The sequence below is a fragment of the Paramisgurnus dabryanus genome, chromosome 2 (assembly GCF_030506205.2).
Source record: "Paramisgurnus dabryanus chromosome 2, PD_genome_1.1, whole genome shotgun sequence".
Lineage (NCBI taxonomy): Eukaryota > Metazoa > Chordata > Actinopteri > Cypriniformes > Cobitidae > Paramisgurnus > Paramisgurnus dabryanus.
The window spans coordinates 33532087-33558840 of record NC_133338.1 but is presented as its reverse complement, the minus strand read 5'-3'; the positions used below and the strand labels follow the sequence as shown (position 1 = coordinate 33558840).

Below are 26754 nucleotides of genomic sequence, written 5' to 3'. Positions count from 1 at the left end.
CCTTGAACGTGGATGTATAGTAAATACTTATGCATTAGAACCTGCAGTTTCCTTCTCCTGACCCAACCCCATTCAACTTTAATAATCAAGTCTTTAAGATTTCAGTCGACTAGCCTATAAGAATGTCTGGCATCTAATTTTGGTGCTTTACTTAAAGTGCACTTTGTTTGCCTGTGGCAAATTAGTTGTCTGCACATTTACTGGCTGAATAATGTTTTTATAGTTTTTTTATAAATGAAAACTTGCAAGATTTCCAGTTTGAAGAGCATTGAAACAGACAGAAGTCTTTATGAATATTTAAGTGAATAATTTTAAATGATGAACCACATATGCCAATGTATTGGAATCCATAGTTTACTTTGCATTAACAGCTCTGTGATTCTTCTTATAGAAAAGTCACACTTGGAGGGTGTTTTTGTTTGTTCACTCAGTTTAAAGATAACGTTAGATGCTCTTTAATGTTAATTAATCTCTGGTCCAGACCAGTGATGGTGTTCGCTCGGCTGGACGTATTTTAGCTGACGTCCCGCTCATGGCGCCCACAGGGGGCTTCGCGCTGCTCTTTTTATATTTGGAGACTCCAAAAGAATCGCGCCTCTCTTTCATGTGCCGCCTCGGTCCAATCAAACAGAGGGAGAGGCGGCCTGCGCTAGGCGTCAATCACGCGCGCTGAGCGGAGCAGCGCAGATCACTCGATCCTGCACCGCTGTTGGTGGATGTGTACGCGACCGGCGCGCTTTCTCGCGGACTCTGAAATATCGCATTCTTTCTGGATTGTTATTCTTTTCTGATGTTTCTAAATCGCTCTCCGATGCAGAGAAATGGGTAAACTTCACTCCAAACATGGTAAGATGCGATCTTATTGGTGTTTTAAAGGCACTCTTTGATTTTTAGAGCTCCTGAGATGTAGTTCTTTTGAGTAATGCGACGCTTTTTTTCTTTTTCTGAAGCTGCTATTTGTAAACCGAGGGAGAGCCCTGAAGGTGAGTAGACTTGTGTAAAAAATTTGAACGATTGAAATATGTTTAGCTAATACAATAAAGCGAAGTTCACGTTGATGTCGCAAATTTAAACATTTGGCGTAAACAATTAAAGGGTTAGGAAACAAAAGTTGAAAAGTTAAGCCTTTAAAAGAGGTGTAAAATGTGTTTTTTTCTGTTTTAGGCGATAGCTTTGTAGTTAACGCATGTTTGGCGAGGAAAGGATTGGATGACTGGATGGTTAAGCAGAAGTATTACTGCTCGAGTTCTCGTGTAGATCAACAGCAGAAGAATACATGCGGACTTTCTGCACGGGTACGTAAGCAAATTAATAACTTTTATCACACTTGCATGTTAAAGGTGTGAGAATGGTGGACTTTGTGAAAGTTGAACTTTAGGATGGACTTGGGCTACTTGTGCTACGCCTTCAATTCATATAAGCCAATGTTTTGGTGACATACGTTAGCTATTGATTGATAAAATGTTATTTGTATTTTACACATCAAAAGCTTTTTTTCCTGCAGTCTTGATAAACCCCTACTGTCAAAATCTATTTTTGCATGAATTCACTTTATTTTCTTAAAATGTTTATTTTAAAGCAGCTTGTTCTAAATATATTTATGTTGTATTAACGTCATTTCCCGCTTGTACTTGACCACACGCGCTCCTAGACCACCCAATTGACTTAAAACGAGCACTTTTGTCGTGCCATTGTTTTCTGAACAAAAGTTTAGTCTTGAAAACAGTCTGTAGTTTAACCCCAACTATAAAAGCCAGAGGTTTTTCAAGCAGTGATTAAAGGAGAAACATTTTCTGAATGCATGTTTCCCCGACACCCTTTAATGATGTCTGTTAAAACGCTCTTTGGTTCCTTTGAAGCCAGAGGAGGAGATTTTGTGTTGTTATTTCTTTGAACGATGCGAAGGGGAAATGTCAAGTTTGCGAAGAGCTTCAGACTGTTTATTTCTGACTGCACATCTTGTTGAGGTCAAATATCAATAGACAAATAAATAAATTTGCTATGTTAAACAAAGCAGCCCACATATTTGCCCTTACAGAAAGCCACATGAATTTTACATGTGGTCGCATGTGTAACATGTGGTTTTGGAACATATTCTTCTGAATCCCATGTCAAATCCCAAAAGTGATCACATGTGAAAGCGTGAAATCCATGTGGTTAATCTGTAAGGGTGAACTTCTATCTTCTATCTTTTTCCTTTAAGGAAAAGAAGTGTTGTGTTTCTAACGGGAATTTGCCCAACAAGTAAAAACGTTACAGCAGTCATGTTTAGACAAAAGGCACGTCAACTTTTTCACTGGCTGCTCGCATGGGTAAATGGTTTATTTGAACGTGGTGGGAAGAACTGTGTGAGGGCTAGGAACAGATGCAAGTTCTCTTTGTAGGTAATAGATCACGGCGGCTTGAAAGCATTGCAGGCTGACAGGCTGGTGACAGCGCTGTATTGTGAAGTAGAGACAGGGGTGGAGGGAGGGCCGGTCTGTCTCAGATTTGGCATCCTGGTAAACGCATAAGAGCACTGTCGTTTAGAAGAGGAGAAATGCTCTGAAAATACCTCAGAGTAAGCTTCTTTTGGTCAAGAGCTGTTGCAGAGACTCAAAAGACTTTTTGAGGGTTGGAGAGATAGCTAGAGATGTAGAGAGTGAAAAAAGAGAGGAAATCCAAAAGGTTGCTATTAAACAGCCATCTTTAACAGCAGCAGGTTGTAACCACGACTTCTTAAAACCCAATCTTCGAATGTGGACAAACAAACCTGTATCTGACACTGGGAGTTTACAGTTATGTTGCTCCAGAGTCACTGAAAATAGCATTTCATTTATTTTCTTACTCTGTAGGTCAGCAGTGACTAAAAACCTTATATTGGCACGTAATATGCATACTGCATCACAAAGAAATAGTTTAGATTTTTACATTCTGCCATCTTAAAGTGGCCACGGCATGAAAATCGGACTTTTTCCATGTTTAAGTGCTATGATGGGTCCCCAGTGCTTCTATCAACTTAGAAAATGTGAAAAAGATCAACCCAGTAACTTAGTTTGGGTAAACCATTCTCTGCAAGTATGTGAAAACTAGGTAGTTGAAATTTGGCTCTCCTTATGATGTCATAAGGAGCTCTTATTATAATAATACCCCCCTTAATCTGCACTATCCAACCACAGCACTGGCATTTAGTGCAGAGAGAAAGATAGAGAGAGAAAATAATAGGGATGCACCAAATCCAGGATTCGGATTCGGCCGAATACTGTGCTTTTTGGCAGGGTTCGGCCGAATCTTAGATTTTTTTCCACCTGGGCTTGCGCTACGCTGGTCGACGTCACGCGGCTGTTGATAACACACATCAGGTGCTGACGTGGAGATAAGCGATTTTTTTTCTGTGAGCCTTAGGGGCGGTTCACATTTTGTGGACGCACCTGGAAAAAACTAGCGCACCGCATCGCTTTCATTATGCATAGGCTTATGATAATTGTCAAAATAGTTTTTCCCACTTGTCATTCTGGCATAATGTTGCCTATCCTTTTATTACAGTTAAAATTAAATAAATTGAAAAAAAAACTGTTGTGGACATTGTTTACAATAAGGATGCGAGTAGGATTCGTTATTCGGTTTCCAAAATAATCTGGATTTGGTGCATCCCTAGAAAATAATTCACAGCACAATTGAGTTTCAATTGCACCAAACCACCATCATTGTGATCAGTGTTTGCACTTCATTTGCATTTTAAAGCACACACCCAAAACGGCACGTTTTTGCACACACCTACAACTTGGCAATTTTAACATGCTATAATAAATTATGTATGTGGTATTTTGAGCTAAAACTTCACATATGTGCTCTGGGGACACCAAAGATTTATTTGACATCTTAAAAAGTCTTGTGACATGGCCCCTTTAAGGAAAAAATAAGCTTGGAAGGCCAAACCCATGGTACTTTCTTGGTTCAAAGTTCACACAGTTTAATGTTTATGGCTTTTTTCACTCTCTGCAATGAAATGGGGGTTTTATTGATGTTGGAGAGATCATATTGTACTAAGCAAACTACAAAGATTGATTTGACAAAAACTTCCTGCTTTTATATTCAGATACTGACACCTAATCACACTTTTTAAACACATGAAATGTTTTTTTTTCTCTTTTACATTAAATGTCTTCATTACTACATTAGCCTTCAGGTGAGTTTTTAACGTAACCTGTTTGTTTTTTCTTATAATGGTCTAAAAAGGCGTTTAAGAAATGACAGGAGTACTGAGGGAGTGTGTTTTTTCCAAGATGGTGTGAAGTGATTTGGCCTGGCTTCAGGATACTCGCTGAAAGAATGACTTGGCAGAAGTGTTTTAAATAAGTATTTGAAAAGTGTGTCCCTAATAGTTTTAGGAGTGTTGTGGCAATGAAGGAATGTAGAAGAGTATAGGTAGGTGTCCCCGCTCGTAAATATTTATTTGGATGTATTTACTTTGTTTTGAGATGACATAAAGCATTTCCAGGAAAAGTAAAAAATGTTATGGAGTGATTTAAGGCTGGTATAGCTGGAGGGATTTGCATCTTTGTGTTGTTCTCTTTCATTTCAGACAGCATGCTAATCCTTTGAGAATGATTTTAAACATTATGTTTATTATTCCAGAAAGAAATAATGATTGGATCAGAGCGTGGGGTCTTAAATGGAAACATGTGTTTTTTTTGTATTTTATTCATTTGTTTTTTTTTTATGGTTCTGGGTTTTCAGTCCAGAGGCCGCCTCTGTGGCTTTTCTTTGAATGTTGTGGTGCTTATAGAAAACAAAAATCTGTAGGTCTTATAAAAACAGATACTTTAGTCAAAAACAGTTATAAGTTGTAGTAATAAAAACTGTGCTTTTGTAAATCTCTTTACTTTTTTGAAAGAGAAATCTGAAATAGGAGTGATAAAGCGCTTGCTGTATCATAGGAATGGCCTCATTCTCTATAGATGACAATTTATAATTCTCACTAATAGATATTAATAGAGGCTACCTGGAGTTAGTTATAGCATGTGTTTAAATTCGGGCTGCTGTGTGTGTTTCTGCTGTAAATGGGTTTGAGTTGGTGTGGACAGTGGGGAGCCAGGAATCTGTCTGATGAGTGTGTTTGTGTTGCGTTAGGTTAACTGGCCTTCCCAAAGAAGACTTACTTATGTAGCACTGTTAATTACATTTTCCAGCCCAACTTGCATTGGTCTGGCAGCTGCTATGCTGTAAGTTCTAGTTTATGAAGTTGTAAGGGTCTGAGTCATGACCTAGAGGTTAGTGCATGCAGAGCGTGTGTCTGTGGTGCTCATGCGGGTGGTGTGGGGTTAAGTCCAATCCTATCATTTTCCCATAATTTATGTCCAGATGCTTTCATTGATAGTTAGAGTCCCATTACCCCATTAGCCGTTTTGAACCCCAACCACTTGAGTTATCATCATCAGTTATCAAGCATCATAAGACGAGACCTTTTAATCCAGTGCCCAGTCTTCTTGGACATTAGGCCGCTTTTTTAATTAGTGAGAACAGTGAGCTCTAAAACCAGTCAGAATTACACTATCAAAGAAAACACTTGACATCATAGCTTTAGATCAGTCGATATTAAAGTGCCAAAACCAGACAATGTTACTGCTTTGAAATATGGGTTTATCAAAGCTTTAAAACCAGTTGGCACTACAGTTCTAAACTAGGTCAATACCTATACCCTACACCAAACTATATCTGTTTTGGAAACTTTACTATACCCCAAAATCTGCCAGTCGGTCGGCTATAAAACCAGGCTTTATTCAAGACTTTGAGCAGTGATGGTAAATACAGACTGATACAGAGCGGTTTCAACGACCCAATCGTTTAAACGCATTGAAGCCAAGATCAAACAGAGCTCTGTAATTCTAAATAAAATTTTCTTAGAAGTTCTTGTGAACTTTTTCAGGGACTATTTTTGGATGTAATGCTTATACCAGTACTTGAATATAAATCTTTACCGACAACAGTGACTACATCTTATTGAATTCCTTTACATGTACACCAATTATGTGATTATTTCTAATAATCAGAGTAAGCAGTTAATCGCAGTAAGATGTTGACCTGTTTACATGCATGTTTAATTTTTTTTTATTATTCGCTAATAATTGTGGATATTTTCATATAGCCAAATGCACAGAACAAGTGATGAACTCACTAGGGCTGTAACAATTAATTGTGCTAATGTGCGTTTTCTCAATAAATGAATTTTAATGAATTACTTTGACATCCCTGCACATCCAAAAGCCAGAGGGCGCGCTCATGCAGAAACTCCAATTGTGTCACAGAATAAGTACCATGACAAACACTATTCCAGGAAATGTCTATAAGAATATTGCCGTTCTTCAAATTTTGCGATTCAGAATCGATTTCAGACAGATCTTTTTAATGGGACACGCGATTTATCGTCACAGCCCTAGAACTCACATATATGTGTGTTATTGTCCACGGTTTTAATTTATTAATGTTAAATCAGTGGTTCTCAAACTTTTTCAGAGTGCGGCCCCCCTTGTGTACCGTGCATTCCTTAAGTAAATGTGTGGCAAATGTGTTGTAAAACCCAACATTTTAATTAAACAAAACATATTAGATTATACAAAGTATTGCTGTTGGTTAGTATCCTTATTTTTTTAGGTTTAATTACACAGAATTCATGATAAATGAATGTATTTAATAAAATGTCATAAAACTGGGCCCCCTTGGCCCCCAGTTTGAGAACCACTATGTTAAATGACAAACATGTTCCTATGGATGTATTTTGTTATTCAGTGCTGTGATCAAGACAGAAATATTATGACACTGCCTGTAATGGCTTTATACGCTGCTGTCTCGTTCTTTGCGCTGTTTCTTGATGTAGGCAAAAGATTGCTGACAGCAACTCGTGTTAAGAGATGAGGGAAAACTTCCTAATGTCAAGTTTACTATAAAATTGTGCTTAAGGTGCGTGGCAAAGACTAAAGTGTGATTAAAGTGTGTTTACCTGGCCGTGTATTGCACTTAAAATCGCCATACGCCACATGTTTTAATCTGATTACACTTGTTGCGATTATGAGCTTAATTGCATTGTTTTGATCGAGGTGTAACCGCAATGTTTTCAAAATCTCATTATAATCACATACATTATGGGGGTGCATGTAAACTTTGTCACTGTAGTGCAGAGAATGGAAATGTATGAATATTTCCCTTCGCTTTTTTTCTTATATTCCCTTCCCTATATGCAAAGTATTTCTTTCAACTGCTTCAAGTGCGGTTTTTAAATGCTTACCCTTAGACTTCTTTCTTTCTCTGTTCAAGATGTCAGGTTCACCATCACTCTCCAGGGCTGGTTGAGAAAGGATGACAGAAAGAGATTGAAAAAAAAGAAGGTGGGGGAGGGAACAAAAGGCTATGTTTTTTCTTTCCATTAAAAAAGGGGAAGAGAAGAGGGTCCCTCTGGGGAGTGGGATAGCACCTGGCACTAGTGTAGGGCTGCTGAGGGGTTCCCATGAGACGGAAGAAAGACAAGGATGGAGGGGGAGAAGGAGGAGAAATAGATGGACAGAGAGTGTGAGACCTGCAGGTGGCTGCTATGTCACTTTTTGTATGAGACGTTTGTTTGTGCTAAAAGCTAGGTACACCAAGATGACGATCGACCATCACACAGGATTTGAGCTTTGTTTTACTTCGTTTTACGGTGTGTTTCACACGGTCAGCTACAGTACATCACATTTGCCGTTTTTTGGCCAATTCAGTATATCTAATAGCCAGTGACGCTCATCTGGGAGTCAGATCATTCTAAACAGCATAGCCAAACAATGCACAGAAGGAAAAACTTTGGGTTCTTACCCTAATGGTAACATAACTGAATTCACTTAATGTGCTTTTGGTTTAGAATGTTGGTTTAAGAATTAGAAAAAGTTGTGTTTGTTGTAGTCCAAGAAAAGAGATTTACATTGGAAACGATAACTCGCATCATCGTTTACTTTGTGATTTGTACCATTTGCATATCATTAACATGTACTAATACGCACTTACACACCAAAGGAAATGTAAAATCATGAATCAAATAATTGGTGCACTTTAATTGTGTATATGAGTTCAGCTCAATGAATTAAGGTTTGTTAATAGTCTGGATCTGAGATGGGCAACACATTTACCACATCTGTGTTGGGATTACCATTAATAAGATGTCTGGATGCTACCTTGGCTTAGTAGACATCCAATGCTGGTTCATAAGTTCAATAGAAAACTAGGCAGGGTATACTAAACTGCTAAATGTTCAAAAGTCATCTTAGTTCAGGGTGTTTTAAATGGTTCGCCTGTGCTTTGTATGTGTTTTTCCTTTTGACTATGAGTAATGCAGGAGTGGTGTGCTTTTGAGTGTAAGTGTGTGTAAAAATAGTGTGCAGGTATGTGTGGTATGGGGGTGTGCTGGGGACCAAAACTGTGCCTGGCTAGGTGCGTCCAAAGGGAGAAAGCGTGTGTGTGTGTGTGTGTGTGTGTGTGTGTGTGTGTGTGTGTGTGTGTGTGTGTGTGTGTGTGTGTGTGTGTGTGGTGCATTAAAGCATGTCTGTCCGGATGTGCTCTAGAGATCAAAGTATGTGGTGGGAATGTGTGGACTGAGCTGCTGGGATTAACAGCTGAGAATTGGGCTCTGTTTTCCAAATTTCCTCACACACACACCCACACCTAAAGGGAGAAGCAGCAAAGCTCTGGAAAGTGTTGTGGCATCCTTAACACCCGTATTTATTCAGCTGCTTTGACACATTTAAGAGTTTTCTCTACTTCTAAGGGGTGAGGTAGTTACTCATTTGTATTGTGATTTACACCAGGTAAGCCCAATAGCATTGATAGTTTTGTCTTGGAGGCATTATGTAAATAAAGTTCTACTAGTATGCTAAGCACCGATTGGTTTACTTGTATGTAAAGTTAACTGCAGTTTTTTTTCATTCTTCCTTTCATCAGCTGTTAGCTCATCATCAATCTCCATCTAAAACCACGGTAACAAAATCTAATAAGTTCTTCCTTTTTGTAACTATGTTTAAGTCATGTTGCTGTCTGTCTTAGAAGTCCAATGAAATAATCATTTTGAAGGATTTGGTACATCTCTGACTTGTCTAGCTGTTACCACAAATCCCCAGCTCTCGGTTACTCTGGTGTTTAAAGTTCTTTAGAGAGGAACCGACCGGCGTTTTAAAATGAAACACTATGTTTGAAATGTCTTTTCTCTGTATTCGGGGCAGTTTAGTTATTCCTTTTCTCTGCTTTTAAAGAGGGTAAAGAAGGGATCACCTAAGGGGAAGGGAGAGAACAAACGAGAAACACTGCTTTATTTTCAGTGCTTCAAAGCCATCTCTCTCTGTCTCTCTCTGTTTTTTTCTCTTTCTCTCTCTGTCTCTCTCTCTCTCTTTCTATCCTGGTTTGATAGTATCTCTAGTAGATAGTATCTCTTTCAACCAGTGTTGGGTAAGTTACTCATAAAAAGTAAGTAATTAATAGTTACTAATTACATCTTCAATAATGTAATTAGATTACTGTACAAATTACTCTCTCCAAAAAGTATTTAATTAGTTTTTACTAATTACCTATTTAGTACATACTACAAAGATAGGCTTGAAACGGCTTGAATAAATCATATACTGTCAAAGTGTTATTCTTGTCACACTTTTAAGGTCCAATTCTCACTATTAACTAACTACTACATACTTTTGCCTCAATATAGTCCTAATTTCTGCTTATTAATACTAAGTAAAGTAGTTGTTAAGTTAAGGTATTGGTAGGAATTGGGTAGGATTAAGGATGTGGAATAAGGTTTTGCAGAATCAGGCATTAATATGTGCTTTTTAAGTATTAATAAACAGCCAATATCTCAGTAACATTAATACTAACCAACCAGTTAATAATGAGAATTGGAAACTACACTAGAGTATAACCTTATTCTTATTAACTCACCAAAGTATTTAAAGTGAGAAGAATACATAAAAACATGCATTTAAAATTTGATGTTTAAAATGTATGATGTTTAAATGTTAAATCCACTATTCTATTATATAGTATTTAGTTCAGTTACACACACTGAGTTTAGTTCAATCACATTGACGTTACACCACTATTTTTTTTTCTCAGGTTTGTGTGTGTTTCATTAGATTTCTACACGTTGAGCTCACAGTTTTTCCACTGAACTTCCTGCTGAGTTAATAGTGCTACTAACTCTGTTCTTTGGGCCCACAAAAAACCACCAGGCTGATGGTGGGACTGACTTATAAAACATTGACAGTGAGCAATGAGCTCCTTCTTACCTTCACTTAAAATCTAAATTACACCATGATTTACCTACGGATGGCTTGAGGATAAGTAAATGATCGGGTCATTTTCATTTTTCTCTGAGGTATTGCTTTAAAGGCGGTGTGCATGATCTCTGAAAGCCAATGTTGATATTTAAAATCACCTAAACAAACACGCCCATACCCCAATAGAATCTGTACCTTTTTTTTAATAGACTTGCTACACACATACGCAACCCAGGCAACTATGTCTGTTAGTAGACACGCCCCTTACTGCTGATTGAATACAAGTTTGTTTTGGTACTCGGCTCGACTTCGTTTTCCAAAGTGTTTTTCAAAAATCATGCACCCCGCCTTTAAATGCTGAAGTAATATAAGTTATATTGTCCATATTGTTCCCACCCAAAAAATGTGATCGGTTTCAACATGTGGTCTGCGAAAACAAAGGCATACATGCTTATTCAAAGGTAATTTGCATAGGTAAATTGAGTGTTTTCTGTGGTAAGCTTGAACTTAAATAAATGATACAAGTAGTAAACTAAAGCAAACAGGCCTGTGTGTATTAAATGTACTGTAAGTATTTTTTTTGTAAACCTCACAGACAGCCCGATGCACATAAACATGCTTTCCATGGCAAGCCCTAAAGGGACAAATACACATCACACACATTCACAGCATGATCTCACTTTATGAATTGCATCCTTTTTCATTCTTTTGTGTTCTGTTTGTGTAGCAATTCTTTCTTTGCTGTTTGATTAGCTGCCAAAATAAGGCGTAATACACTACAGGGGATCACAAACAGAAATGTGTCATTTATATCGTGTCATTCTTAACTAGTAAGGGTGACAGCCTCACAATACTTAAGCATAAATACTGTATGTCCCCTACTGCTACTCCGTATTTAGTTTGTTAACCACTAACATTACCTGAAGAAATACAGTACAACCAGCAACAGCACATATGTATATATATATATATACACACACACAGCATATAACAGCATGCAAGGGGCAACCTTCCGATCTCTCTGATGAATCTAATACAGAAGTGATTTAAACTGCAATTCATCAATTGGCCTCTAGAGGCTGGCTCTAAAAGGGAGTCAATTCCCATAGACTTCCATGTTAAAATGCCCAACTTTACAGCAGTAAATAATAAGTTTAAAAAAAAGTGTTTTTGGTCTATATGTAATTATGCCCGTCATGACACCTGTGAGGGGGGTAAATGTTTTTAACTTATCCATTTAAATTATATGAAGCCTTAAAGTTCTGCATAATTAAGGGCGTTGCCACTTGAGTGAGGGGTGAACTGCCACTGCTGTCACTAGAATCGGCAACCAGCCACTTGCAAAATGCAAATAACCTATTCATTACAATGCCTTAAGAAACTTGCATGCACGGTCAAGCATGAGCAAAGGAAGAGAGAGAGACGGTCACGGCGGATAAGATTTACATGAGATGACAGAGAAATAAAGCTCAACAAAGGGTATTGATTTTAAATGATAAAGGAAACTTGTAGTGCTGTGTGTTTTTGCATCTTTCTCGGACACTTTAAAGGGGTAAAATAACGAAACCTTAGAAAAATAAGGCTGCTAACCAACAGCACTACATTGTATCATAACCCTTTTACTGTTTGTACACAATGATGACGTGGCAGCGTAAGGGAGCACATTTAGGCAACGGAAGTATGGCAAGAATCGGCAGTGAAGCAACACATACAAAGTTATTTTAAAATGTTGACTTTATCAACTTTTTCAGCACAGCTACCAGATCCGTGTACCATAGTGGAGTGTTCCATTGGAAACAATTGAAAACATGAGCCGGCCGCAGGCGCAAAAGCTTTGGTGTGCACGCTCCCTATGGTTAGGGCGCAGTTGACTGACTTTTCAGTAGTTAAGGTTGGCGTGCAGTGCGGTGCAGTGCAGTGCTGATGTTTCAGTGTTTCAGGTTAGCATGCAGTGCTGTTGATTGACTGTTATAGGTTAGCACGCAGTGCTGATGTTTCAATGTTTCAGGTTAGCATGCAGTGCTGTTTATCAACTGTTTAGTGGTTAGCATGTAGAGCTGGATTTTCAGTAGTTTAGGTTAACATGCAGTGCTGACATTCCAGTGTTTCAGGTTATTTGGGATGTGTGTTCTGCTCATAAAGTATGGGGTGCTTATGTAGGTCACTGAACTCCAGACTCTTTTATCCTCACATGTAGGAAAGTATGTAGGGTACTGGGGGGAGTACTAGGAGTCATTTTTGGATTGCTATAGTAAGGGCTGTTTTGTCGTGCCCTCAGCACAGGGGGCTGCGGTAGCATATAGATACCTCTCATGAGATCTGAGAGTGCGTAACTGTATATGCTTAAGCATGATAACAGACGCAGTAGATTTAAAAAGAATTCAGTCGGATAGCATACTGACAGGTAAAATATGGTACCTGTGCATGTGTCTTTGGGCCTTAAATGGAGAGGTTCAGGTTGGCTGCAGTTCACAACGTTTGTGTTAATATGATTAAGGCCGTGGTGTGAGTGAGAAGTGAAGGTGACAGACGCAGAGAGAGAGACAGTCTTAATTAGGTTTTCATGGGTTTGATGAAGTTCCAAGGCTCTGGCCTAGCACAGGGTTGGCGAATGATCATGCATAACCGTGCGTGCATTTTATGCCTGTGTGTGTGTGTGTGTGTGTGAGCACTTGGCCTGTGATCATGTAGAACTGTCATCAGCTGTGTAAATTGTCCGTCAGCTCTTGTGGTGTGGCGAGCAGACAGAAAACACAGACATGGAGTAGTGTGGGACTTTCCACATTATGCACACACACCAGAGTTTGCATTCGTCTACTCCCACACTCACATACTTTCAGATTTACAGATACAGATGCAGACACCTACCGTAATGATGAGCCATTCAATGACACATTTACACCCATGATTTAATTCAGACACATGCACGCACTTAACCTTGTCTGGGGATGAGATTTCCCCTTGGATATCTCCCTGGAGTTTTCCCTGTGTAGCTTTCTTGTAGTACGCTAACAAACTCATGTACCAGTGCCAGACTGCAGAATGACCCTTACACACTCACACTTTTATAAACAGATGGCACGGTTTCCAAGTTTTGAAGCTTGGGCCAGCAACTAGTCTGTACTGTTGTGTGCTAAACAGTAAATTTATCATCATTCACCTTGTTAATTTGTTTCATAGCGGTCGTCTACACACAATGTCTTAAGGTTACGCTAAAATTTTTATTATGTGCACAAATCATACGTATCGAAAGTGATTTCATTTGACTGAAATACAGTTTATTCTGCTTGGTCTTAAAAATGACTTTTGTTAATGAAACAAAGTGTATATAAACTAACTAAGTGTAACAACAACCTGTCTAAGGTTGTTGCACGCTGAATAAACTCTAAAGCCATATTCTCATAGGATTTGTATTATCTGTGGACCTCGTGTGATTTAGAAATTACCCCAATACATCTGAATTTTGTGTGGCACATTCACACAGGATAAGTGAAGCCTATAATTTGATCTTATCTCCTGGATTTGACATGTAACACGCTTTCCTAACTACAAGCGATGCCACAACACACGGTAAAAGCTACCTTTTCCATGCATAAAAATTGAAACAATTAATTCTGCAAACGATTAGTCGCGACTAATCGTTTGCAGAATTAAAGTTTTTGTTTACATATTAAATGTGAGTGTAATGTGTATAATAATTATGTATAAATGCTCACACACACATGCATCTATATATTTAAGAAATGTTTGCATGTGTATAAACATTTGTATATTTACATATAATTGATATCATATATAAATATAATTATTTATTATATGAATATATATTTTTTCCTTAAAACTATACATACATGTGTTTGCATTTATATATACATAATATTTGTTGATGTACTGTGTATAATAATTATGTAAACAAAAACTTTTATTCTGCAAATGAATAGTCGTGACTAATCATTAGGTAGCACTAAGCTGCAGTGCAAGAGATGCACAAACAGAGAAAAATTAAAAGAAAGATAAAATCGCGCACAGGTAACAAAGCCTTGAAAAATGATATACGACTTATATTATTACAGCACTTCTGTGGTCAGCGAAAATTTTTTACATTACAAATTACATACATTTGCACGGGATAAAGATCACGGACAACCTCCACAATTATTAAAAATGACTAGAGGTTACCAGGTAATACTAATCTTGTGTGAATAGGGCTTAATACAAAGCTTAAACATTGGACATGCATGGCCACAGATCGATGTCAGGTTTAAAACAATGGAACAGTCAGATGAATGCCCCCTCATCTGATTGGTCTATTGTTTTAAATCTGACAATGATATGTGATGCTGCATGTGAGATGTTTAGCTAATTTTGGCTTGTTTAAGCATGTTAAAAATGTACTCATGAAACAAGAGCCTGAAAAAATAGCTAGACATTGGAATAGCTATAGAGATTCATTTCTTGCGCAAATGTAACAAAAATATTGCAGATGGAATGCAAGCGTGCTTCCTTTGGCTCCTTTGCTCCTCTATCCCTTTAATTAACATTTTCATACTGAAAGATTTATATACTTCCACTGATCACTGATCACAAGACCAACAAAAACACAGTGGGTGTCTGGTGTGTGTGTATACTGGCAGTCAAGTAATGTTGTACTGTGTTCTATGGGCGTGTATTTGTATTAAAGTACTAAAACTTCTCTCCTGTTTTGGCTGGTGTTGAAACAGACAGATCTGGTTGGTTTTCCACAGAGTGTGAAACATGGTGTCTGGAAAAGAGTTTCTGGTTGCTGGCACAGATTAAGTGAAGCCCTTGTTTATGTTTCACAGGCCTTTTCATGATGCCTGTGAGGCAAAAGACCCACAGCAGAAACGCCATTGTTCCATCTGTTCCAATATTTATAAACCGTTCGAAGCACAGGCTAGAAACAAATATAGAGGGTATGCACATGACGTCACCTTCAATGAAAGTGACTACGGTTATGCCCACTGAGTGGCAAAAGGTCTGAGCGACAGCATTAGCATAGCATTTTGGAATAAAAAATCCTATAAAAGATACACCAATGAATACTCTTATTCTGTGTTATTGCAAAGTTTTGTCAGTGAGCCTTCATAAAAAAAAACATCTATTATGGGATGGTTTAATAGTGTTAGTAGGCATGGGCCGATTACCGGCTTCAAGGTATACCGAGGTTTTAAACAGTCAAGGTTTCAAAACCACTGAAATATTCTGTGATACCGTCTCCAAGGTATGAGCTGTGTTTATACAAAATTCATTAAATCATTAAGTCATGTGATTGATTTGATGTTTACATTTAATATACATTACAAAAATATTATATATTTTTTGAAAGCATATTATAATTTAAAGGCTTTATTTTTACCTGGCATTTAAAAAATAACACATTTTAGTGTTGCAATGGCAAAACCGTGAAACCGTGGTATTTTTGCTAAAGGTTATCATACCGCCAGAATCTTATACCGGCCCATGCCTAAGTGTTAGGCAAGACAAACATATGATATTTGTTAGGAAAAGCAATGTCTGGCCATATGGCACTGTCCACAGACTACTGGTTGTTTGGTAAGTTGTTAGGGTCACTGTTAAGGTCAACTAAATTCAATTTAAGCTGATAATAGTCAGCTGCTATGAAAACCCGCCATTTTGTTGAATGTTTTGCCACTCATCAGGGAGTGCTCTGGTGTGGTCACGTGGAAAAGTGACGGCGTTGCATACCCTCTATTGACAAAGAGTGTGCTGCATTAGATACAAGAAGGTCTCAAACAAAAAAATGAATAATCTGTAAGATTACTCAAAAGATTTCATCTATAAAATTACAAAATAATGCTTTTAATCAAAAGCCTTTTTCTCGCAAGCCCTTTTTTGCTTTTATCAAGTCTCCATATGTTAGAGTCACCTGAAGCGCTTCTTTATACACAAACCCTGGCCTGAACCCTGCTGAGTGTGTATAGATCCCTCTTCAGCCCCTCATTACACTACTGATGCACCGAAAGGAAACTTCATGGTCATAGCGAATAAAATGAAAAACTATGAAGGCAGAATACAGAACAGCTGACTGTTTTTCTTCATTTTCCAAATTTTTGCAGATGTTCTCACCATAACACAAATTGCACTTTCAGAATGTCATTTTTACTATATCTATTTCACATTATTTAATGATTTTTTAACATTCCAGCTCTCGTTCTTCATGCTTTTTTGCATTCAACAAACAAATATCCAGGATCGCCATGTCTTTCTCATAGGCAGCATGGTGTTCATGATGTCTTGATTTTAAATGATTACGGAAACTTGTATGTTTTTGCGTCTTTCTTAGACACTTTAAAATGCTTTTACCAACATGTTTGCTGCATTAAAGCGCCTCTCTATTTGACCTCATTCTTCTTTAAAGTCTTACTTGTTCAGCCGAACACCAAAAATTTGTTTTTTTCCATTTCTGTTGCCGAACATTCGGTGCATCCCTACATTATTCCAAAAGGGTTTTGCCGGAAGTAGTGCCCTTATTGCCGCCAACTTTTGCCACAGATTATGAACTGATGTGTTTTTAACACGTAACGAATGATATATAGAGCACATTTTAAGCTGCCTGCAGCAGTGTGCTCTGTCAACTTCTTCTGTCATATGTAGTTTAAAAGCTCACGCCAGAGGCGTTTCAGTTACAAACGGCTGAAAAAGGTTAAAACAATTATAACACTGTGGCTGCATACATGTGCAAAAGGCAAGCTATTATTAAAGCAATAAGGGCTTTTACACTTATACACGCATGCCTACATGTGTGTAAATGATCATGTTTCATGAGTTTACAGTCATGTATAGTGTGGACGGAAATCTTTTCTGAAATGCCAGTATAAATGTGGTGCTCTTCTAGTGCAAACAGGGCCTGTGACAACTCTGGGAGAGTTGTTGGACTTCAGTCTTAAGACGTGGTATAGACTGAATAGTTGGCGTTGGGATAAGTAGACATTAGGCAGGGTGAGGGTGATGATTTGTGGGTGCATGTGACCAAGACAGGGCTCTATAGTGCCTTTTAAGGGTGTCTGAGAGGGGCGGACAGACGCCATAGTGTTTTTGCTAAACGCCTCTTAAAGGTGAAGTTTTGGGATTAGTGAGTTTCTCACAGCTCTCAATGTCCTGCGGAATAAAGGACTGCTTCATATCAATACACACTCATGCAAACACAGCACACTGATTTAAAAGGGCCAAGTAGTGCCTAATTCTAGCATTTTGTCCGAACTTGACCTTAAGTGATCGAAAGAGAAAAAATGCAAGCGTCCGGTTCAGTGTTTCATCCAATTCGGAGAAACTCATATTTAAAATACAGCACATCCATCATCCAGACAACACATAATTAGCACATTCCCCTAGTGTGCTGTCGGCTCGAGTGTTATGGTAAACGTGTGTGCTTGTGTGCACGGCAGTGTATGGCTTGAGGCACTACAGTAGGACATTTAGTGTAGCTGTCTAGTGTAGATAAAGACAAAGCAGCCCCTTATAGGGAGAATCAAGATGTACACTACAGTACACGCAGCTGCAGACTGCAATTGAGGTTTAAAGGTCAATTTTTGGTCAAGAGTAATTTATTCTCAGTGATAAACTCTTACAGACAGACAGCAGGATAGTCATGAAGAGGCTGCATGTGAGTGAAAGACAATAATGTTCTTCTGGCCAGATCTGTTTATGTATATGTATGGAAAAGTGGGATGGGGGATCATTTTAGATGAGAGACTTCTTGCTGATTTCCGTGATGAATGAATTGAGGATTAACAAAAAATCACCTGTCAGAGTGCAAGGGTCTTTGGATTAGATATATTTATGGAAACGTGATGAATGATGTCATTCTTTCTGGATGTTGTTGTGCAAGATCAGTATTTAAAGTTCCCGCACCTGCTGTACTGTCTTTAATAGGATTTGCTAGACGGTCTCTATTTTCTCATACAGGCTCTGTCACTTCTGCTCTTCATTTTTCTCATTCATGCACTGTGATGTCATATGTTAAGTATGGTTACCTTGTCTTTGGGCTTGTGGTCTAGTAGTTTGTGCACATGCTATACACATTTGAGCTGTTTCTCATGTGAGAATTGAAGGTTCAAATCCAGTCTGCACTTTGCATTTGTTGTTTTGAAAAGTTTCATGGCTTTAGCCTGGCACTTTTTTGTCTGTCTGTAAAATTTTGCTTTTTGCAAGTTTATTAATTCTCTCTCTGTCTGTCTTTGCAGGAGCCATTGGATGAAGGTTACGCTGAGGGCATTAGTGATGATCACTATCGTTTAGAAGGTAAACCATCTCATCACCTTGCTCTATCTCATACACCACTTGCCATAATTGCCAGACTGCTTTCTGTGTGAATGCAAACTTGTACTGGAATTGATCTCAGGATCGATTTGAGTATCAGTACCTAGTAACATTGCCGCGATCAGTACCAGAACGTGCCCTTAAGGGGTGTGTCATAGTGATGATGCATCTTTCTTCGCAGTGATATGTGACTCTATGATCGCCATCTTAATTTATGTTATGGTGCACGATGCGCTAGTTTATGATAAACCAGAAAAAAAATTCTCAAGAGAGATATCACAGATATTAGCAAACTTATGACACTGTGGAAAATATTTCACCAAGTACACGATTACAATCAAATTTCATGTCATGTCAGGTGTCTTTGAGATCTCTATGGGATGTGTGAATGCACAGATTACAGAAAATTACAGGTAGTTCAACTTTTTGGGGGTCTGGGATGCACGCTTAAGAAACACATTTCATTTGAGTTATTATTAAAGGGGACATTTCACAAGACTTTTTTAAGATGTGAAATAAATCTTTGGTGTCACCGGAGTACACATGTGAAGTTTTAGCTCAAAATACCATATAAATAATTTATTATAACATGTTGAAATTGCCACTTTGTAGGTGTAAGCAAAAATGTGCCATTTTTGGGTGTGTCCTTATAAATGCAAATGAGCTGATCTCTGCACTAAATGGCAGTGCTGTGGTTGGATAGTGCAGATTTATGGGCGGTATTATCCCCTTCTGACATCACAAGGGGAGCCAAATTTCAATGTCCGTTTTTTTTTTCAAATGCTTGCAGAGAATGGTTTACCAAAACTAAGTTACTGGGTTGTTGTTTTTCACATTTTCTATGATGCTAGAAGTACTGGGGACCCAATTATAGCACTTGGAAAAAGTCAGATTTTCTAGCTATGTCCCCTTTAAACACTTATCTCAGTGAACTGCTAGATTTAAAGCAACCTTTGGTACAACGGCAGGCAGTTTTGAAGCTCTGTCACTGATGCTCTGTAGCTGGTTTGGTCTCATCACCCCTGACGGGGAAGCCCTTTGACTATTACTATAAGCGATAGCACTTCCTTTTTGTGTATGTGTGTCTTTGGTTTCTTTGTGACCATTTGTTAGTCCTCTAGATAAACACCTCCAGTATATTGTGAGCCGGCTGGCAGGCAGGCATAGGCCCCCGGAGCTCAGCGTTGCCTTTGAGTTTCTGGCCCTGATCAAAAGCCCCGATCTGACGCTGTTTCCCTCCAAAAAACCCGTAAAAGCTCCCTGGGACGACTGCTCTCATCCTCTGGTGCTTTTCTTCTCTTTTTTCATCCTCCCTTGCCTCTCTCTGCAGAGGGACAGGATAGGTCTTCTTTGATCTTGGTGGATCAGCAGAGAGAAGTGAATGAGAAAAGAGCGAGAGTGAAGACAGAGAGAGAGATACTGTTGTGTCTGCCTATCCTTTTGGCTCGTACAACAAACACTGTTTCAGATTTGACTTTGCTTAATTAATTAGAGATTCTGTTTTACAGACGGACTGATCCTGGGCCAAAAGGTTTGAGAACAGAACTTCAAAGCACAGGGATTTGGGGCAGGGGGGGAGGATTTAGCCCGCAGGACCCAGTCTGATGCTGAGCCGTGTCCTCGCTGAGCTATGTTAGATCTGCTGTCGTTTAAAACATCTCCATCTTATTACCCACAATGCACAGAGAGACAAACTGCCTTTGAAATTTGGGATTTGAGTCCAGGAGTAATGCCGACAGAATCAGAATCGACTCTGAAATTAGTTGTCGTTTGTAGACACAAATAAGACATCAAGGAAATGTGTCTGAGGTCTGGCCCTAGATTGTGATTGTTGAAGTAAGGCAGATTTGCACACTTGGCAAAGATGTGTTTAGCTTTTGATGGAATACTTCGTGCTTAAATTAAAATTCTAAGGATGAGCCTTAATAGACATTAATCGGGATGGTCGACTAGTTGCCTACCAACAGTTTTTTTTTTTTTTTTTGCTTTATTTGGATAAATTGGAAAAAGAGATGAAACTTCTCAAGAAAGGGTTTTGGCATGATGACTGTGTGTTGTGCTTTACTGTGCCATTTATACCATGCATACTGTCAGTACCGTGTGTACCAAATACATTTAGAAGGACAAGTACTCCCCAATTTTAGTCTGCCAGTATGGGTTTTTCAGTGGTTTTTGGTAATTGGTTACACACTTGATTCAGTTACACATTGCCCTGTCGGAACAGTTTATTCATAGATGCACATCCATGGCTATAGTGTATGAACTGATATGATCGTGTTCCTCGCTTTAGATTACTCGCAGGATTTAACTTTGCGTCTCGCATCCCACACATTATAGATGATGTTTGATTGAGAAGTGTTTTTAAACATGTCTTACAAGTTTTCACAATGTTATTTGAATCTGTGCCCTCTGTAGTGGCCCTGCCTCCTGAGAAGACTGACAGCTGCAGTGTGGAAGAGAGAATGCAGGACACTGAGGCCTCTGCCACTGTCGGCCAACACAAACAATTACAGTTTGAGGTGATTATAAACAACACACTCATGCACACTTCTACAAACACAACACACACCCTTCAGGGTATATATCGGCATGTGTGTATTATTAATCTAAAGCACTGATTATCTATTGTTGTTTATTAATCAGGAGGTGGAGTGTGCTGTATCAGTAGAAGAAGATAACAGACAGGAGTGGACCTTCACCCTTTACGATTTCGATAACAATGGCAAGGTCACGAGAGAGGTAAGACAACTGTGACCTCTGCTTAGTGCAAACAGTGACTAATGGGTCTTTTGTCATGCAAAAGTCTGCTGACAGAATACAATTAATGGATGCACTTTTGACTTGTCTCTGTTTACACCTGACATTAAGGGCACACTCACATTATCCAAACCAAACCATGCCCTACTCCCCCAGATGCACGCACTCACACTGTACTTTTATCAATCCGAGCCCGGGCGCGCTTTTGTCATTAAGATGCGATTGTTTTAAAAAAAGCAGGAAGTAAAGCACTGTCTTAACCCTAGAACCCATCGTAATGTTAAGTCTGTGTTTTTATTTGGAGTCGTTTTGTGCGTGATCACGTTAGGGTTAACCCTAACCCTTTGGGGGTCAAACATGCCCGAGCGTGGTTTGACTTTCGACCACATTCAGAGGTAAAAACACATTCAAGCAGATTGCTTTTGTGGTGTAGACTTTCATGTGGTCAAGCTGCCACAAAAGACCACCTATTCTCCACCTTCTGATCTAATGTGGAATGTACCAGGACAATATTTTAAAATCTATCAAAACACATCATAATACCAGGTGTAAATGTACTCTCTGTTAGAACAAACTGTTCAATCAGCCTTAACTGGTTTGCTTTTGCTGGTCTTCTGACCTGGTCAAGTCAGTTTCTTTGCTTAGCACCAGTTGGCCAAGCTGGCAAACCAGCAAAGAACAGCTTGGCCAATTAAAGTCAGCTAAAACGTTTTTTTCAAGTTTTTTTTCACTCAGCTGAAAAACAGCTGTCATTCGGCATCCTCTAGGCGTTTTCAGTCGCGTTTAAAAGTTTTGGTGTGCACAAACCCCTACAGCTATGGAGACTCTGATTAACACATTATGGACATATCTGTTCTGAATATTGATGAATAATACATGAGCTCTCGTACCATACATACAGACTCACGGTGCATGCATGTCTGGTATCAATGAAGATTGCCAAGTAACACTTTAATAATTTAAAGTAATACATTTTGTTGTCCTGTCTCCCCCCTCAGGACATCACCAGTCTGCTGCACACTATATATGAGGTGGTGGACGCGTCAGTGAACCACTCCCCCAGCAGCAGTAAGACTCTCAGAGTGAAACTCTCAGTGGCCCCAGATTCCAGCCAGAGGTGGAAGAACTGCACCCAGACCAATCCAGGTACAGAGAGACAGAACCGCTGCTGCTAATACTTCAATTTTTTGCTAAATGCAATTTGCACAACACAATTGCTAATCTTATGGGTCGGATCTGAGCTCTTGGATACATTGTAACTGTACAACATCAGAGCACCACTGCAGTCCAGTTTATACAATAAATATAGCTGTCAATACGTCCTGTTAGTTTCCATCTATATTTTGCATTTCCATGTTCTCATCTACAGCGGTCAGTCTAGATTTACTAAAGTTGGTGGCGGTCAGCAGGAGCTGGAAAAACTGAAGTCAGTTTACTTACAACCAAGCTATACCGTGTTCTGCACAATACGCCTTTTCAGGGCTAGTGCCTGTTGCATGTTATGTCTGTTGATTATTGCTGCCGATATTCAAATGAGTTTTTGTTTAGGAATTAAATAATCATGAAATGCAATCTATGTATTCTTTCAGTCTGTATAAGAGCGCAAACTTTAGCCTAAGTCAGCTGACCTCTCATGATGGATCAATAGAGCTGGATATAAAAACCAGGTGTAAAAATTTTCTGCTCTCCATATTCAGTCTTATAATTGTATCTTCTGTAAATGGAGCTCATAGACAAAAACAGGAATGATGAAATGAAGACCAAACATAGGGAGAGAGATGAAAGGTGCAGTCTTCTCTTTGAAAAATAAATAAATCCACATTTAACCAAACCTTCTGTGTTACTTGGTTAAAAACTTTGATGGAGAGAAGTTTGAAGAAGTACTTCTGTTTGTTTTGTGCTGTCATCTGGGCTATTTATACCAATTATATTTTTAAAAGAGCAGAGCCTTTGAAAGCAGCAGCAGACTTCATGCAAATTTACCAGTGTGTGTGTGTTTGTGTGTTTTTTAGATTTATATGAGGCCTGAGGTTTAAAATAGAGTAAATGAAGTATTGTTGTTTTTTCTTCTTTTATAAACCTTCAAAGTAAATAAAAAACAGGGAACAAAGGTTTCTTTCTTATTTTGGTTGGTCTTTAAATCTGCTGCAGTATGTGTGCGTGTGTGATGCTGTGCAACTCAGTTCTCTTTGATAAACTCTCTGTCTCTCTCTCTCTCAGATACTCCCCATCCCAGACATAAAGGGGAAAAGTGCATTGAAGACACCAAAACTTCAGAGAAAAAGTCAAGAGCTTTTCTCAGGTACTTGTGAAGCCATATCAACTTTATAATATTATCTGTATTATCTTCATAATTGTTTACAGTTCTGAGTTATTTCATCAGTGCTCAGTGACTTCCACAAAGCTTTTAAAAATTGACATTAAAATAGAAAATGGATTTAGTATATTATGTCAGAGCAATGTATTTGAGGTCATAACAACATGATCTTGTTGTAGTAGGCGTTACCACAACCAGCAGGGTGGCCAGCAGCCCTCTGTAGATGAGAACTTGGAGAGAAGAAACCATTACCTTGACCTGGCTGGAATAGAAAACTACACATCCCGCTTTGGAACAGGTAAAGTCATGATCCCAGCAAATAAAGAGATCCTGCAAGTCCATCAGTTAAAACTTTACAACAAAGTTGTTAACAATTAATGAATACATTATCCAGCATGAACTACAATACTTCAACAGCATTAATTAATCTTATGCCGCTTTTCCAGTGCATAGTACCCCACGGTTTGGGTCAGGTCAGCTTACTTTTGGGGTTCCAGGTAGAGGTCTTCACAGGTCCACTTAGATAGTATAATAATAGCGGCATTGGGTCTCGGGTAATTTAAAATGAATGTTTCTGCAGAACAGACCCGAAGACCCGAACTCTCTTGCGTCAATGTCCTTTTCAAACCTTTTACTCTGTTTGCCAAGAGCGCATGAGACATTGTGTGGGTTGCGGTGGGTAAATTTTTGTTGAGACACGTGTCAGTCAATTTTAAATGTACTTTTTTTGCGATTACCTTGGTGTCATCGTCAGATAACAAAGTAAAACAACAAAGCCAAATTTTTTGCGACACCAGCTGTCTGACTGCTGCGTGCAGGGCTGCAGACTGCACACACGTCGGTGCCATTTACATTCGGATCCTGTCGGGTTAAAAAATTGCCACCGGTTCGAGTCGGTTTGTCTCGGGTCGGGTCTTTCTTTAAAAAAAAACTTATTTATGCACGTCAGGTTTGGGTATAAAGTGATTCAGGTAATTTCAGGTCGGGTACATTTCTTTGGATCCGAGAAGACTTCTAGTTTCAAGCAAGCCGAGCTGATACCAAAACGTGATGCGAAAACACTGTAGATCACTGATTGGACAGAGAGAATCGTCACTGCCAGTGTTATCGCTATAATGTAAAGATTAGCTTTACCTTCGTGCTAGCTTGCGCTGTCTCGCGTAAACCTCTTGTCATCTGTGCTGTGCTGTAAGTTCCCAAACTCCCTTTTAGCGATGAAAAACATCCACAGGTTGAGAATCAGGAACACCATATCAGTTTTGTAGCGTTTGTGGCTGCATATTTGTGACACGCACATCGGCATATGCTTAAATGCAACTTAAATGAGGCTTAGTGTCGACTGAGACAGAGGTAGTGATAAATGTGATGTGCAAACATCTACTTGTGGTGGTCAATTTTTATTTTGTGGCAGACTGAGAAATAAATGAATGTTTGGGAATGTATAGCTTACCAACAACGCTCTCACTTGTATGATGTCACACCAGTAGACAGCAAAAAACATAATACTCCGTAGTGTAACTAAACTCGATGGAAACTTACAAAGCCAGAGTGAGGTGAGCTGACTAGACTTAAAACGTGGGGTACTATGCCATGGAAAAGCACCATAGGTTCATGTTAATTTCGATGTTTACTAATATATTTATAAAATCTAGCGTCGTAACTGTTAACATTAATTAATGCACCATGAACTAACATGAATAACTATATTGCCATTAATTAACCTTAACAAGAATTAATACATGCTGAAAAAACTATATTGTTCATTGTTTGTTCATGTTAGTTAATCCATTTACTATTGTTTACTAATACATCTTTATTGTAAAATGTTACCGGTAATTATTTAGAGTGACACAAAACGTTTCTCATAAAGACACACATTGGTTTTATACATTTATATACTCTTAAAATATCCAACTCAAATTTGATCTTTCTGTTTCCTCTAGCCGCTCCTGCCACAGAGCCTGCAAAACCCAATCACACCACCCGTTCATCCAATCAGACGCGTTCTCGCTCTCAGGAACCCGAGAACGGACACGTGTACCCCTCTTACCATCGCCGCTCACAGACCATCTCCATGGAGCCTCCTGCCATCTTAACCCGGCACACACATGCGCTCCACTCCCCCAAAACTAAACGCAACCAAACTGCCCAGGCCTCCGCCGGTCGGGTTATGAGAAGAGGAGCGCCCCCTCCCCCTGTGCTGTCTAACCAGACCCCTCCACACCAAAGCTCAGGACCCTATCGACGGCACAAACAGAGGCCTAAAGAAGGGCCGCACTGTCGGGCGCTGGGGTCAACTGTGACGTCCGGTCCTGTAGTGGAGAAAGAGCATGTGAAAGATCTGCCAAGCTTGGTGCTGTATGAAGGAGGACTGGCTCAGGTAGTCCAGCGGCACGAACATCACCATCATCATGAACATCATCATCACTACCATCACTTCTATCAGTCTTGAAGAGCTGATCTGCCCAATCACAAAGATACACGTAGGAAATGGACTTAATGGAAGTATCTTAAATCTTCTGGCATAGCCATGTTGGGGCTTAGAAGGACAGATGGCATCACGTTCATGCTACAATGGAAGACAATGTTTGTCTGAATATGTGTGTATTTGTATATAGAAGTGTGTATGAAGATTCTTTTTTTTCAGTCATATGTTTGGCAGCAGAGTCTTTCGACATATCTACATATTAAGTAAGGGCGCTCTCTCTCTCTTTCTATCTCTCTCTGTCTCTCTCTCTTTCTCAGCCCAATTGTTTTTAATTTTATTTTCATAGATTCACCTATTTTCCTCTTTTGGTGGAGTAAATGAAGAACTTCGATATATCAAACCACTTATGAAGGAATACAATTCTGTGTGTGTGTGTGTGTGTGTGTGTGTGTGTGTGTGTGTGTGTGTGTGTGTGTGTGTGTTGTGTTTGTGTTTGTGTTTGTGTTTGTGTTGTGTGTGTGTGTGTGTGTGTGTGTGTGTGTGTGTGTGTGTGTGTGTGTGTGTGTGTGTGTGTGTGTGTGTGTGTGTGTGTGTGTGTGTGTGTGTGTGTGTGTGTGTGTGTGTGTCTGCACATCTATGTGTGCCTAATGTGTCTTTTTACACTTATCCTGTGTTTATTCTCC

At 39.1% G+C, this 26754-nt stretch overlaps 1 protein-coding gene across 2 annotated transcripts; it reads left to right on the top strand.

Moving 5' to 3' along the window:
* The first annotated feature begins 652 nt into the window (after positions 1–652).
* nkd1 (NKD inhibitor of WNT signaling pathway 1) lies at positions 653–26547 on the top strand. 2 transcript variants are annotated; one of them, XM_065289551.2, is made up of 10 exons: positions 653–846; positions 951–983; positions 1165–1295; positions 18494–18551; positions 20985–21088; positions 21213–21308; positions 22325–22472; positions 23547–23628; positions 23826–23941; positions 25587–26547. In XM_065289551.2, exons 1-10 carry the CDS (start codon positions 822–824, stop codon positions 26093–26095), a joined length of 1302 nt encoding a protein of 433 aa, XP_065145623.1. In that variant the 5' UTR covers positions 653–821; the 3' UTR covers positions 26096–26547. The 2 variants fall into 2 exon arrangements, with proteins under 2 accessions (XP_065145623.1, XP_065145622.1); XM_065289550.2 differs by having other exon boundaries at positions 657–846; positions 23823–23941.
* The last annotated feature ends 207 nt before the right edge of the window (positions 26548–26754 follow it).